The sequence below is a fragment of the Abrus precatorius genome, unplaced genomic scaffold, assembly GCF_003935025.1.
Source record: "Abrus precatorius isolate BTA unplaced genomic scaffold, Abrus_2018 Scaffold10, whole genome shotgun sequence".
NCBI lineage: Eukaryota > Viridiplantae > Streptophyta > Magnoliopsida > Fabales > Fabaceae > Abrus > Abrus precatorius.
In genome coordinates, this window is record NW_020874292.1 from 7,333,044 (window position 1) to 7,347,493 (window position 14,450).

The following is a 14,450-nucleotide window of genomic DNA, read 5'->3' on the forward strand; positions in this document are numbered from 1 at the left end:
GACGCACTTCATTCATCTCTGGAAAATTTATAATAGTGATCAACTTAGTAATGAAGACGAGGGAGGAGTATAGTTGAATAAAGATCCACGTGATTTCGAGGTGCGTCCGAGAGCGTGATCTTGGATCCAAGAACCCAAATTCACACCCAGCAGCCATCGAAGCTGAATCCATATTCCTCCATCAAGCCCTTTTCCTTAACCCAGACAACAACCCATCAACCCCTTCGTTACAGTGATCCCAACATACACACAGAACAAGTCCGAATCTCGCTTTCAGAGATCCAATCGAAAATCGCCGAATTGATTCAGCATCCAGCTGAGACGCCCAAGCCTAGCGTAGTTGCTACTTGCTTCATAACTCGCTTCTTCGCTCTTCCCCAATCATCACTGCATCACTGATTGGGAATTTCAGGTTCGCTTTTGCTTCCTACTTTAAGACCAAATCTCTATCTATCTTATTGCTTAATGCCAAATGCATGTGCTTACCTTCTGATCAAAATTTCAATTCTGTATCAATTTTCTTACGCCTTTGTTCGTTATTTTCCTGCACTTACTGTGTTTGCATGTTTTACTTTACCCTAGGCTATGCTGCTTCCTTTCTCTTTTTACGTCATCCACATTCTTCTCTGATGACATAGAAGAAATCCATTACCGTTCCCTTGGATATTCTGCATTTGTTATGATCTGAATAGTTAAACTATTTGTCTTTTTTAGTAACATGCATCCTAATTTTAGATACTTGTTTTTTAATTTTTGTTAACAGTTACCTTATTGATGATGATATTTGCTGGACTCACTTAAGATTTTGTGTCAGTAGTACATGTGATGCTGCAACATGTGTAATTCCTGATATTGATCCTAATGTCGGTTGGATTAAGATTGCAATGAAAAAGTTATTTACGGTATTGATCCTGGTATTGATACTAAATGAAGTTTGTGAGAGATTGGTAATTGAGTTTAGGTACATGGATGTAAAACGTTCTTTTTGGATGCTGTATTTATCAACTATGACTCTATGAGCACTGTGCTGTGTACTTCATTTATTAACCGATTTGTTTGTGCACTTTCTTGTTGATAGATGTTGGAGCTAATAAGCTCAAAGTCGGCTGGTGCAGGATTGGCGATGTAGAGTCACTGAGCCAAGATGCCATTCATAACTAAGATAAAATGGGTTGTGCTTTCGGTAGTCACTTTATCTGTGGCTTCTATCATCATTCATCTGTCTTTGACAAAGTTGTGGACTGTTAATATAATGCAATATAAAGCACTACCCAATCTTCCTGAAGGTTTTGCTTCTGTGTTGGGAAGACAGGTTAATTTTTAATATTTTGTCTATTTGCTGCATGTGTTTGGTCTTGTGTTTTGTGTTTCAACTAAGTTATTTTGCTTTTATTTGGTGAAATGCTACAGGGTATAAAGAATAAGAAGCTATGGGGTTCCATAAAATCCTTGGAAGCATTGCAGCCTAATGCCGACGCTAGAAGCAATTTTTCTGGTAATAATTTTGCTCAAATCTCTCAGTTCTTTATTTGGGAGGTGGGGGATGAATGGAAAATATGCAATTTAGACTTGTTGATTCAAAAGTGGGTATGCCTTAAACTTTGTTGAAGTGTAAATATTTTACGTCGTTATGACCTGTTTGTTGTTTTCACTTGCATATATATAAGTTGCTTATTAAGGCAAACATTTAACATTGGAAAGGTATTATTAGTAAACAGATTACAGATTATGAGAATCTCTGCTTCATTTGATGTTGGAGATGGTGATTTTTTTCTGAGATATTACTTTCATATTTTAAAAGATCCTTAAAGATTTTCATTATAATCTAGTTTGAAACATTTCACTTATTAGTGTTACTGGAGTGAAGTATAGATTTGTGGCATAACCTTGAGTTGACTATGATAGGTACATTTTCTCTAATTTGTCTGAGAAGGTACATAATTGAGTATTTGGTGATTTTGTTCTTTGTCAAATATTTTATAACGTGCTGTGTTCACTCTCTCCATCTTCCACTTCAAGTTTCTTTTTTTTCTCTTTGCAGTTCCAAAGGAGCAGAGCAACGGTTTCATATACGCAAAAGTTTTTGGTGGGTTTGCAAAGATAAGATCATCGGTATACTCCACCTGATGTGTAGAAGTCTTGTTTTGTTTATCCCATTATTAGAGAGAGTGGGGGGGGGGGAGGTTGGGACTTAGGGGAGGGTCTGAAAAGCCATTTTATATCATTGTTTGTAATTTAACAACAGTATTCTTGATTTTATAGATCTCTGATCTGGTCGCCATATCTAGGATTTTAAACGCTACTCTTGTCATTCCTGAAATTCAAGAAAGTACTCGCTCAAAAGGAATCAGGTATGTGCAGGAAGGTTTCTTCAGTTGTTGTGTGTTAGACTGTTAAAGTGTTAATATTTCTTGCGGTGATTTGTACATATGATTTATTTGTTTTTGAAATTTTATTCAGCTCAAAGTTCAAGAGTTTTTCCTATCTTTATAATGAGGAGCAGTTCATAGCATATCTCAAAAATGATGTAATCATTGCAAAGACCCTGCCAGAAACAATGATGGAAAGGAGAAAAAGAAATGACATCCCTACATTTAAGCCCACAAGTTCTTCTTCTCTAAACTTTTACATCAAAGAAATTTTGCCAAAGTTAAAGAAATCAAAGGTTATTGGTTTAATTATTGCCAATGGTGGAGCTCTGCAGGTATTTCAGTATTCTGAAATTGTTAATTTAAATTTATGTTATTGTTGCAACCTTGTAGATGTCGGGGTCTACTTCAGGAAACATCTGTCATCTGTCATTTGCTGATACCAAATATTGTCTATATAGAACAAAGTTAGCATATTATGTTATCCTTGTAAGTCATTGAAACTGCTTTATTCTTAGAACTTCAAGGCTCTGTGCTAACCTCTGCTTGAGATCATATCATGGCCTGACCCTTTTTTCATGTACATACTGAGTTCTTTACCTGTCATGGATTTCAGACTTCGATGCATTTACTTTATCAGCTTAGCTTCCTTAATTCTATAACAAGTTAATAAATTTTCACAATAAATGGACGTCTTGTGACATTTTATCAAGTGCTTCATGCTTAATATTTCTATTCTTAGACTCTGGCAATTCACATCATATATTTTGGACTTTGCATGTTGCTTGCGTGTCATTTTTTTTTTATTTTTGCTAAAATTTTTATATTTGAAAATATTGTAGAAGGATTGTAATTCCTTCAGCATTTTACCATCTCCTTAACCTTTCCATGCCTTTGCCCTCTGTTCAAACGCTTTCTTATGTTGTGTATTTGCTGTCCAAAGGGCATTGCTTGTTTAGTATGCTTTTAGCTTCTTCAATACTAGAATTTCCACTCTTTCACTTTTTGTTTGAGCATGTGCATTTTTACCAAGTTGCTATACATTTTTGCAGTCAATACTCCCACCTAGCATGGCAGAGATTCAGAGGTTACGATGCAGGGTTGCTTTCCATGCTCTTCAATTTCGTCCAGAAATTCAAATGCTTGGCCGTCGGATGGTTCACAAGTATGAATACCTTTTGGTTAAACAAATTGATCTGCATTTGCTTTTTTATCACATAGATCACTCTTGTTTTTTGTCACTGCCAATTTTTTGGGTCTTTAACATATGTGATTGTGTGCTTGTGTCATAAAAAATATGAATATGAGAATGTGATTTTAAAAATTATAGGGTTCAGCTTGCCAGTAGAGTTTTTTATATGGGTTTTCTCTATGGTCGTCATGCTGTGCCCATATATCACAAACGTTTTTAGGGTTTACTTTATAGAGATTTCTTTAATCTTTTTAAGGTTAAGAGCGTTGGGGCAACCATTCTTGGCATTTCATCCTGGCTTATTGAGAGAAACCTTGGCATACAATGGTTGTGCAGAACTTTTTCAGGTTTGCTCAGTCTTTCACTTTTGTTTAATTGCCTAGAATTATTGGAGCTATTACAATGTATACAACTTTTAGGGTTTAATTTCATCTAAATGCTTATAAATTTGTAATGTGCTTTGGGTACACCAGAAATTGGTAATATATGAGTTAGGCTCTTCAATTTTCTGCTTCTGTCTCCCCCTCCCCCTTTTTTTTCTTTTTCTTTGGTTATTATGTTAAGGTTTTGGTTTGTTAGGATGTACACACTGAACTCATTCAACATCGAAGGGCTCAAATGATAAAAGACGGAATTCTTAAAGACGAATTGAATGTGAATTCACACTTGCAAAGAGATAAAGGTCTATGTCCACTGATGCCTGAAGAGGTATGCTAAATTTTACGATAGGGTTTCATGGTAGTGATGAAGTAGTTATTCTGCTGTATTCGGTTATAATTGATGATACTGATAAGAGTTTTATTAAAGATGACTTTTTGCATTTGGGGAAAACGATTGAAGTAATATTGATTAACTTTTGCACTGATCCTGGATGAATGCCAATTGTTAGCATCTGTATGGACTATGGATTTTCAAAGCACTACTATGCAGAGGTTAGATGTTTCTTTTTTGTTTAAACTTTTGCAGGTTGGCATTCTCCTTCGAGTAATGGGCTATCCTGCCAAAACAATCATTTACCTGGCTGGCTCTGAAACTTTTGGAGGTCAACGTGTTTTAATTCCTTTGCGGTCCATGTTTATCAATACTGTGGATCGCACGTCCTTATGCAGTGAAAAAGAGTTGTCTGACTTGGTTGGACCTGAAACACCTCTTCCACTAAATCGGTTTCAACCACCTCCTGCAAAAAGTGAGGAAGAACTCAAAGAAGAATGGAAGAGGGCTGGTCCTCGGCCTCGGCCTCTTCCTCCACCTCCAGATAGACCAATTTATCAACATGAAAAAGAAGGTTGGTATGCTTGGATCACTGAGACCCCTACTGAGCCTGATCCTTCCCCTATGGATCTGAGAATGAAAGCACACAGGTTACTTTGGGATGCACTTGATTACATTGTTTCTTTGGAAGCAGATGCCTTCTTTCCAGGATTTAACAATGATGGTAGTGGATGGCCAGATTTTTCAAGCCTTGTGATGGGGCATCGAATGTATGAGACTGCTTCTTTTAGAACATACCGACCAGACAGGTAAAAATAAAATGCACTTGGGAGTTGGAATTAATTTATTGAGAATATACATTTCATCTTTATTAATTAAAGATGTAGAGAAGACAAGCCAAGTATACCTTTCACACCACTTCGATGACTAGCAATACTTTCTAGAGGCATCCATACATGTCACATCTGAAAAGTTGAAAATATATACTAGACACGACATTGCTCTTATAGCAGACTGCAGACAAGCCTAGGGAATGTCTTTGGCACTTCCTTCCTAAATTTTTTGTATATTTCCACTCCTTGCTGCACTGCACTGAGCCAAATAATCAAATGTTTACATGAGATGCCCTCCTTTCCACATGTGCATTTTGAACATAGGCCCAAGTTGGATAAGCTTTTCTAGAAGTACTTCTGTAGGGGAAGAAAATTAGGAGATAAAACAAATAAAATATTTTGCATAAAGTTGATTATAACTTATGAGAAGGACTTTATTTATTTTATCATGCTTTTGTTTTTCTCCTACAAGTGTTTCTACACATGCTTATCCAAATTGGATCATAGTCATCTTTTCATTTTCTTGATTGTGTCAATTGGTGCCTTGAGAATTGTATGCATATTTGTATCTAAAGTGATGAGTATGATATCATCTTCCATCTTTTTTGCTTCAAACTTCTCAGCATGCTACTCCTTTGAAAATTTTGTAGGTCCTAGTGTTTATAAATAGGAGTTGAAATTTCTCTCTTGAAGTTGTTTCCCTAAATTTTGATTTCATTATGGCACTAAATTTCCCTTCATTTTACATTTTTTATGACACTAGTGTATCTCTATCTTTCACAGGAAACTTGTTGCGAAACTTTTCAACATAACTCGTGAAAATTTGTACCATCCTAAACATAATTGGACGATTTCAGTTCAGGAACATCTTAACAAAAGCTTGACTGAAGAAGGTCTCATAAGGCAAGCTCTTTTGTCAAAACCAGCAATGTTTCTTTCACATCCACTTCCAGAATGCTCATGCAAAATAGCTTCTACCAAGGTTGCTAATCGTGTCCGAGGTGACGGTGGCCAGGTTCTATATGGAGGTGAAGACCTATGCCCCAAATGGATGCAACATGCCAGTAAGGCAGGTTCCTTGGAGAAAGAGGGGGTTAAATCCGAAGATGAAGGGCTGGCAGACTATGAAATTAATGATTTTGTTGACGAATCTGAATCTGACAAAAATGGTAGCAAAACCAATCAGACTGCGCTATGGGATCAAGATGAGGAAATGGATCCAAATGACTAAAGTGGATGTGCATATCACTAGGTCTATAGTTATGCAGCATCCAATTTTTCCATAATTTGTGAGAGGCATAGGTTATAACATGTTTCGGCGACGTTCATGTCTCATTGCTATCTTCGCTGAGCATATGGGTATTCAAATCTATTCTTTCATTAAATTTGGGTTATTTTTCCATGGACAAAGGGAACAACAACTCTCTTTTTCTTTTTTCTTTTTCACTTCATATACCACTTCCAATAGAATTTTTGTTGTAACATACACATTACAAAAAGAAAGAAAAAGATAAGCCGTCGGCTTAATTGGAGCTCAACAGATGGAGTTTTGAAGAAGAATTTTTGTCTAGAGTTTTCGCATGGTATATATGATTGTAGGTTAATTTTTCTGTTTTGTACAATACTACACATCTTCCATTTTCATATTTATGTGCATGTACATTGTCGCGGTCAGCGTACCCCGGACAGATCTTGCTCTTCTACAAATTCTTGGTCTGATGGTGTTTGGTTTATCACTAACCATGTAAAGGGCAGCAGTAAACGGCGTTCCATGGATAGAAAGCATGTTGTGATTACCCAATACCACTTCCTACAAACTTAGAAGGAAGTGAAGAAATAAGTTAAAAAACGTCAGAATTTGTATAAAAATACTGACACTAAAAGCAAGGTTGCCTAAAAGGAACATGGATAAGTTATCCATTTAATTCTATAACAACCAGTTTGTGTGCTGGATTCTCGTAACTAATCTACATTTAATGAGTTCATATATTATCTTAGTTTAGCTCAATAATTTATCACTTATTAAGATTGGCAACAACAAAATATAGTTTTGTTTCATTAGGTAGACCGGTTATATAAATCATGCCAAGTTTTATTTGATTAGGTAGGGCCATGTAGTTTGGACAAGTTTTACATTGATTATTGAAGGATTAGAAAAATCATCTTTTACGTAGACTTAAGAATATCTATGAGATTATAAGCAAAGTTACTGGCTTATTGACTCCAAAAAATTTGTATGCATGTGAATTCAAGATTTTTTTTTCTTTTTTTAATGACTCAAAAGCAACTTTACGTTTTTGATTGATTCAGTTTATCTGAGTAAGTTTATATAAAACAATAAAATTAGACTTGAACTCAAAACCTTATTTAAGATAAATAATAAAAAAAAGTCCTTATTATTTGAACCAACGATTAATGATAATATATTTAAGTGATTGGTTATCATCTCTCTTGACATGTGAAAAGGTTTCAAAAGTAAAATTGATTTTTTTTTTCTTTGGGTCAACAAGAGTAAAATTATAATTGTGAATAGTTTTTGTTTTGGTCAGTAATAAAATTGTAGTTGTAAATATATATACGTCTTTTTAGCTTGATGGGAGAGATGGGCCAGTGCTGTTGTGAAGGCCCAAAACCAGTTTGGGTCCATAAATTCATTCCGCAACCCTAGACCCTTACCATTACGCTCCCTCGAATTCGAAAGGATCGTGTTTCTCAGCTTCAGCTTCGCAAACGGTCGATTGGGCATTCAAGTTGTTCCTTTCTCTGGTATGGCATTCATCAAATTATTCCTGTTCTTTTTTATATGCAATTGTTCCATGTCTCTATTCTGTTTGTGTGACCCCCTGCACAATTAGGGTTTTGAGGAATTTTACCTCAATTCCACCGGTGAGCTTGGAATTTTAATTTCTTCATATTTCTAACTTTGGATTTAGGTGCACGATATGTGTTATTGTTGGCGTGTTCTGAAGAGTGAAGACTCCGTTTAATAATTACGTTTAATCTTGAAAATATCTTTTCCTCACTCTCCTGTGTTTGTTTCCGACTTATTATTGGAGGGCAAAGTCGAAATTAGTTGATTTGATTGTTAAGGTTGTAATTCACTGGCGTGAAATATTTATAAGAGGTTGAAGAACTTGGTTACCGGCTCTTCCGTTGTAACATGTGAAATTTAGGGTTGCAATAGTACCTCAAACAAAGGATTCGTTGTTATAAACGGTTTGCCCATAGACACGAGTGTTTCAGATAGGGAGGGTAGGGAAATGTATTTCCACTACATATCCAGGACATTTAGGTTGCTTTACTAAGGTATACCAACACAATTAGGGGTCATGTTGCGAATTTTTGCCAAGGATGATTTTTCAATGCTGTTAAAAAGAGAGCTGAGTAAGGTAAATGCTTAAGTATATGTCGATCTTAATTTGATATCATGACACCAATGCTTTGTTTATGATAGATGACAAGCGCTTGGACAAATATGAGCTTTGCAATCAAACATAGGGATATAGAGAGGGAGTGGGAGAATCGGGGTGGAGTTGTGGTTATTTTTTAAAATAATTGGAGATTCTTGCTCACTCTCAGAAGATGTATGCCTGCTAATATTCTGGAAAGGATGAGGAGATCAAATTTAATTTCATATTGTTATAGCTTTGGAGCATCTTGGAGCAAAATGAGCAATGGAGCTTGTGGAGCATGGCTCACCTCAGGGATTGCTCTCTTGGTTTGCTTCATAGTTTTGGTTTTATTTTATTTTTGTGTAATCATTAGAGTAATGATGATGACAATTAGACATTTAGGTTTAGGTGTGGCTTCATAAAGTGACAGATTTCTTCTTTACTGATGATTTCCAATTTTGTTTGTAGACAAACTGTATAACTTCTAACAGATGAGTGGTCGCTTCTCTCGCACAATTTATGTTGGCAACTTGCCATCCGACATAAGGGAATCAGAAATTGAAGATCTGTTTTACAAGGTTAGATAGGCACTTTTCTTGTATAACATATTGTGGTGCATCCAGTGCATGATATTTTTGTGCACGCTCTGTTTAGTTGTCCTTCTGATTTCTCAATGTTTAAACTATTGTCTGGATTCTGGAATTTACCTCCCTGCTTTTGTAATTTGTTCAATGTGAATTTCCTTACTAGAACCGTGCATTTTTTTTATATTTCTTCTTTTTATATTGAAAATCAATTTAAAGTATTTCAATCGAGGAGTAAATGGTAGGTACTCTTTATTCTTATGGCTTATGAGCAAGGGTAAAGAATTGTCTTGAATTCTTGACCTCCATACTTGTTTATTTTCTTGTTGTGGACCCTGTTTTCCTTTTGAATATGTTGTAATTTGCCAAAGGTTGCTTGACTTGATTAGACTTTAACCCATTATTTTGTAGCAATCACATGATGCTTTTTTTTTCCCCCCAATATAATTTATAGTTCTTAATGTCTGATTAGTGGGGATGGTAGTTGTGTATTAATGAAGTTGTGTTGCGATGGTATTCCCTTTACAGTATGGCCGTATAATAGATATTGAATTGAAGATTCCACCACGCCCTCCATGTTATTGCTTTGTTGAGGTATTTATTTTGATCTCTCTTGTACTCATATGTGGACAATTCTGTGTCCTTTTATCTTCTGCAATTTGATCATTTCTATTTTGTTGGCATTGCTAGTTTGACAATGCTCGAGATGCGGAAGATGCAATTCGAGGTCGGGATGGATACAACTTTGATGGTTGTCGGTTAAGGGTAAGGAGCTCTTCCAACTTCTGTCATGCAAGGTAAATAGTCTTTTGTGTTATGTCTTATGTGTTCTTGTTGTAGGTGGAGCTTGCTCATGGTGGTAGAGGGCCATCATCAAGTGATCGACGGGGATACGGAGGAGGAGGAGGAGGAGGAGGAGGAGGCGGTGGAGGTGGTGGCGGCGGCGGCCGATTTGGCATCTCGCGCCATTCTGAATATCGAGGTGTGTCCATTAGGAATTTTTTTTTATTTTATATTGGAAATTATAGGGAGTGTACCCTATAAATTTTTCCTTCAGACTGCACATCCACTTAGCTGTGCTTTAATTGCATATTATTATTAAGGATTTAAATTCTTGGATATATGTGATTCCGAGATTTTACAGTATTTATGGTTAGAACTTTGAAGCCAAGGTTCGAGACTATCTCTTGCATGTTTATGAATTTGCCGTTTGGAAAATCTTATTTTTCATGCCTTGTGTTACAAATCAGCCATAGTTAATGAATCATTTTTGTTTTCATATTTTGTGCACTGCATAAAGCTTAATTTTTTTTTCATCTACAGTTATTGTTCGTGGACTGCCATCTTCTGCATCCTGGCAAGATTTGAAGGTATCAGAATGGTCATATTACTTAATTACTCAAATGGCCACCACCTTACATTATGAATATTTGATTTCAGGATCATATGCGAAAGGCTGGTGATGTTTGTTTTGCTGAGGTTTCACGTGATAGTGAAGGTACAACTTCATTACTATGAGTTAAATTGATGTGAGGTTATGTTTTGTATGTTTTGTTGCATCTGAGAAACAAATGAAGCTAGGCCCTAATAAAACTTAAATACTGGAGTTGGATGTTCCTTTCTGTGTTTTGTAATTAATTTTTGAGCTGTGCTTGTGTTCATTGCAAAACAATATTCTTTACTTAAATTGTCAGTATTTGGCCTAGATCATGTACCTTTAACAGAAAAAGTCTGCTTTGAATGATATTTGTTTGTTTAAAGCAGCTGTTCCCTCTTTTTTTGTATTAGAATTAAAATGTGCTTATAAGATCCCAGGGTTTTGAACTTCATAATCTAGAAGCATACAAATACAAACTAAAGTTTGAACTAATATGTTTGAAGAAATAGAGCACAATAACCAGGAAAATTCGAACTCTTAATAGGTACAGATCTTCAAATTTGTTGTTCAATTGCTTCTAGGAATATTAACACCTTGAAACTGTTGTATATTGTTATTTTGAGTTGAATTACTTTATGTGCACCGGGAGGACTAAAGTTGGAATTAAATCTTTCCCATTACTTATAACCTGAAGTACTTTATAATTAGTTGTATCCATTTTCTGCCTTATTATAAGTTTGGAGTTTACAAGTCATAGGCTTAGAGTAGTTCCCAAATTGGCAGTTAAAGTTTTTTTAACTTTGGAAGTAGTGTTCACTGCCCCCAAGGTTAATAAACAGCCCAATAAAGGTTTTGAATGGTGGGGATCTATATTTTACCCCATATGCTGTTGTATTTGATTCTTTTAACTACTGGCCTAGTTGTGAATGGATTGTATCTATATGTTAAAGAATCTTAGTCACTATGAAGTATGAAAACAATAATGAAACATGCAATGTCGTAATTTCAAATTACCTTGCTTTATTCAACTTGTATAGGTATCTGGAACTGGATGATATTAAGTTGGAAGATTACACTTATTAGGGTTAGGAGCATGTAGTTGAGGGCTTTGAGCTAATACATGTAATATCCTTTTGTATTTAAATGGGCATTAAGTATTCTACATAATCTGCTATTAAGGTTCCAATGCACAACGCCACTTGTGCCATTTGAGGTGGATAGTCTTTCTTTGAAGTCTCCCTAGGTGAATTAAGAGTATATTAAATGAAATTTGAGTTTATTTGTACAGATCAAATAATTAGAAAGGTAGAAGAGCAGTATTCTTGAGATCATTGTTAGCGTCTGTCTCTATTCATGCAAGCCTTTGTGAAATCAGATGGCTACTTAAATTTATATCTTTCTATTTTACAGAATCTATTCCTGTTCCAACATGTTTTATGCTAAAAATATATTTTTTCATGCATACCACTAATACTGATGCTCTCTGTCTAGGAACTTTTGGCATTGTTGATTACACAAACTATGATGACATGAAATATGCTGTAAGTTCTATGTTTCATTGAATGATAACAAGATACGGAGATTGCTGCTAGACTCTACTTCTATCTGTTATCTAATTCACCTTTTTTACAGATTCGGAAACTGGATGACACTGAGTTTAGAAATCCTTGGGCAAGAGCTTATATTCGGGTACACTAATGTTTAAAAATTTCTTATCCTGGGGTTACTCTTAGAGTGATTTCTCTATGCATGTGGTTATTGTTGCAGATCTTTCAAATTTCAAACAACTTTTACTTGCTGATTGATCTTGCATGTGTATTTCTTTTGCCCTTTTTCCCATGTAAAATGATCTTGCACCTGTCACTTTGAATGCGCACAGGATTCTTTTGATTTATGTGAGAAGTGTTTTGTGGAGTTACCAAAAATAGTGGGCAAAACTTTTGATTGGTGTCTGCAGGTGAGGAAGTATGAGGGTAGTCGTTCTAGGAGCAGGAGCAGAAGCAGAAGCCCCAGCAGGAGCAGAAGTCCCAAAAGGGCTAGGTCACGATCTTTGGAACGATCTGTGTCTAGGTCACGATCTAGATCTCGATCTGCATCACCAATCAAGTCTTCCAGGTACACAACATACTGCATTGAATATGGTTTGTAATACATCTTTTACACAGGTTTGTTATGCACTGTTTTTATGCACCTGAATTGTTCATTGAATAATGCAGGCCAAGATCACGATCACGATCACGATCTGGATCTCCACGCCAGGTATTTAAAGATTTTAAATTAAATTATTCAGAATCACTTAAGACTCATGTAATGAAGTAAGTAATAAATCAACATATATTTGATTATTTTTAATGTTCAAATAAAGATGATCTGGGTGATATAAATTCTGTTCTGTTTTGTAAAACAAGGATGGAGTAGTAAATCACACAAGTTGTGATTCATGTTTGCCTATTTGCTTGAGAAATGTTAGTGACACTTATTGTTTGCTAAATTTGTTGGAAAAAAAAAGGTAATGAGACTTCTAATTTAATGATTTTCTCTTATATTTTTCTAGTTTTCTATAAATTTCAGTTGATAACAGAGAGTATATTAGATTGAGTGCTCAACTCTTCATTTGTTTTTACATGATTTGCTAATATAAAAATGTGTAATCATCTTAATTGTGAAAATGAATTTTTTTCGTAGGTGCTGTCAGGTAGTGGTTGATTCTCTGAAAAAATGCCGGTGCTTCTCTGGAGATATTGCTCCATTCTGGGTAGTATTGGGATTATATGAATTCGTTTAAGTTGTTTGGAGGAAAATCATTGATGTAACAAAGCAATTTCCTTGGTAATTATCAGTTTGGTGATTCTGTAGGGCCTGTACTTATTTGATGCTTTCTACTGTCATGGTTTTGTTTCGTTTAAACAAATATGTTGGACATTAGCCTAATGCGCAAGAGGTTGTACTTTTCAACGAGTTACTATTGGCAATTATTAGTACTTTCAGTTAGTTTTTAAGTTCTGAAGAGTAGCCCGTTTCAAAATCAACTACTTAAAGCTAAACTGATTTGCACTTTTATTTTAAAATTTGTGCTCCATTTCCGAGGGACAAATTACACGAATTTATTTTAATGTAAGCAAGATTTTTAGGGTTGTTTTTCCATTAATTGTTTTTAAATATTTATTTTGGCCGAAGGATGGAATTAAAATTTTGCATGGAATTCAGTAATTGGTAATAGGTGTATTTAATTTTATCTTAAAGTCTTGAAATTACGCAGATTTTTACTGTTAGTGACAGTTGTAGTAGAAGAATCTTATTTAAGGTTTATTCATTATTTTTTGCGGGTCTGTTTATAATAAAATGAACTACGATGTAGTGTTATTTTTAAAAATACGAGTGTAGTTCTTCAAGTTAAGGGAATCCAATGAATGATTAAAGTATTTTTCAAGGGAAACCTACAAGAGGATATATTTGGTTAAATTTTTCAATATAATAAAATAAATATAATACATTAATATATATATATAGTTGAAGTGTCAAAAGACCTATTACTTCTTTTACACAATAATATAAATAATTAATAATTTATATTGTAGTGAAGAAAAACTTCTTATTTGTCAAGATTGATCACGATTGAAGATTAAAAAAAATGCAGACAAATTCTATTTTGTTGAATATATATTATTAAAAAATTAGTTATTCAACGTTATTAACAAAATTTATATTACAATAGAATGATTATAACAAAATAGTATATAAAATAAGATATTATTGTCATTATTGATTTAATGAAATAAATTAATTGTATTCTAGCAAAAAAATTATTATGCTAAAATTAAATATTTTATAACATTATTTTATTTTTAAGTTAATATAACTTTATCATAGTATTGTTGTAATATTTATATTTTATTTATATGTATGATAATTGAACAATATTATTAGCTGAAGAGAAAAATTATGAGAAAAATAGATAAATGTTATTAAAGTTACATTTGAGATCAATTTT

At 34.5% G+C, this 14,450-nt stretch overlaps 2 protein-coding genes across 7 annotated transcripts; both read left to right on the plus strand.

Moving 5' to 3' along the window:
- Positions 1-6,807, plus strand: LOC113872855 (protein EMBRYO SAC DEVELOPMENT ARREST 30). 3 transcript variants are annotated; one of them, XM_027510727.1, is made up of 11 exons: positions 1-412; positions 1,079-1,312; positions 1,411-1,495; positions 2,042-2,086; positions 2,263-2,351; positions 2,461-2,704; positions 3,422-3,534; positions 3,818-3,908; positions 4,141-4,269; positions 4,528-5,081; positions 5,889-6,807. In XM_027510727.1, the coding sequence occupies exons 3-11, from the start codon at positions 1,469-1,471 to the stop codon at positions 6,334-6,336; spliced, it is 1,740 nt and encodes a 579-aa protein (XP_027366528.1). In that variant the 5' UTR covers positions 1-412; positions 1,079-1,312; positions 1,411-1,468; the 3' UTR covers positions 6,337-6,807. The 3 variants fall into 3 exon arrangements, with proteins under 3 accessions (XP_027366528.1, XP_027366512.1, XP_027366520.1); XM_027510711.1 differs by having other exon boundaries at positions 11-412; positions 2,042-2,112; positions 5,889-6,790; XM_027510719.1 differs by having other exon boundaries at positions 18-412; positions 1,075-1,312; positions 2,042-2,112; positions 5,889-6,689.
- Positions 6,808-7,734: 927 nt separating this feature from the next.
- On the plus strand, positions 7,735-13,419 carry LOC113868635 (serine/arginine-rich splicing factor SR34A). Of its 4 annotated transcripts, none has more exons than XM_027504405.1 (13): positions 7,735-7,871; positions 8,560-8,823; positions 8,966-9,075; positions 9,610-9,675; positions 9,772-9,846; positions 9,922-10,063; positions 10,405-10,451; positions 10,522-10,579; positions 11,951-12,000; positions 12,092-12,148; positions 12,417-12,574; positions 12,676-12,718; positions 13,145-13,419. In XM_027504405.1, exons 3-13 carry the CDS (start codon positions 8,989-8,991, stop codon positions 13,163-13,165), a joined length of 804 nt encoding a protein of 267 aa, XP_027360206.1. In that variant the 5' UTR covers positions 7,735-7,871; positions 8,560-8,823; positions 8,966-8,988; the 3' UTR covers positions 13,166-13,419. The 4 variants fall into 4 exon arrangements, with proteins under 4 accessions (XP_027360206.1, XP_027360215.1, XP_027360224.1 ...); XM_027504414.1 differs by having other exon boundaries at positions 7,736-7,871; positions 8,751-8,823; XM_027504423.1 differs by lacking the exon at positions 8,560-8,823 and having other exon boundaries at positions 7,753-7,871.
- Positions 13,420-14,450: the final 1,031 nt, after the last annotated feature.

Coding starts and splice junctions, on each gene's coding strand:
- LOC113872855 (XM_027510711.1), top strand. CDS start 1,145: ATGCCATTCATAACTAAGATAAAATGGGTTGTGCTTTCGGTAGTCACT. Junction 1,313..1,410: donor CTTCTGTGTTGGGAAGACAG/GTTAATTTTTAA, acceptor GAAATGCTACAG/GGTATAAAGAATAAGAAGCT. Junction 5,082..5,888: donor AGAACATACCGACCAGACAG/GTAAAAATAAAA, acceptor TATCTTTCACAG/GAAACTTGTTGCGAAACTTT.
- LOC113868635 (XM_027504405.1), top strand. CDS start 8,989: ATGAGTGGTCGCTTCTCTCGCACAATTTATGTTGGCAACTTGCCATCC. Junction 9,676..9,771: donor CATGTTATTGCTTTGTTGAG/GTATTTATTTTG, acceptor TGGCATTGCTAG/TTTGACAATGCTCGAGATGC. Junction 12,149..12,416: donor GGGCAAGAGCTTATATTCGG/GTACACTAATGT, acceptor TGGTGTCTGCAG/GTGAGGAAGTATGAGGGTAG.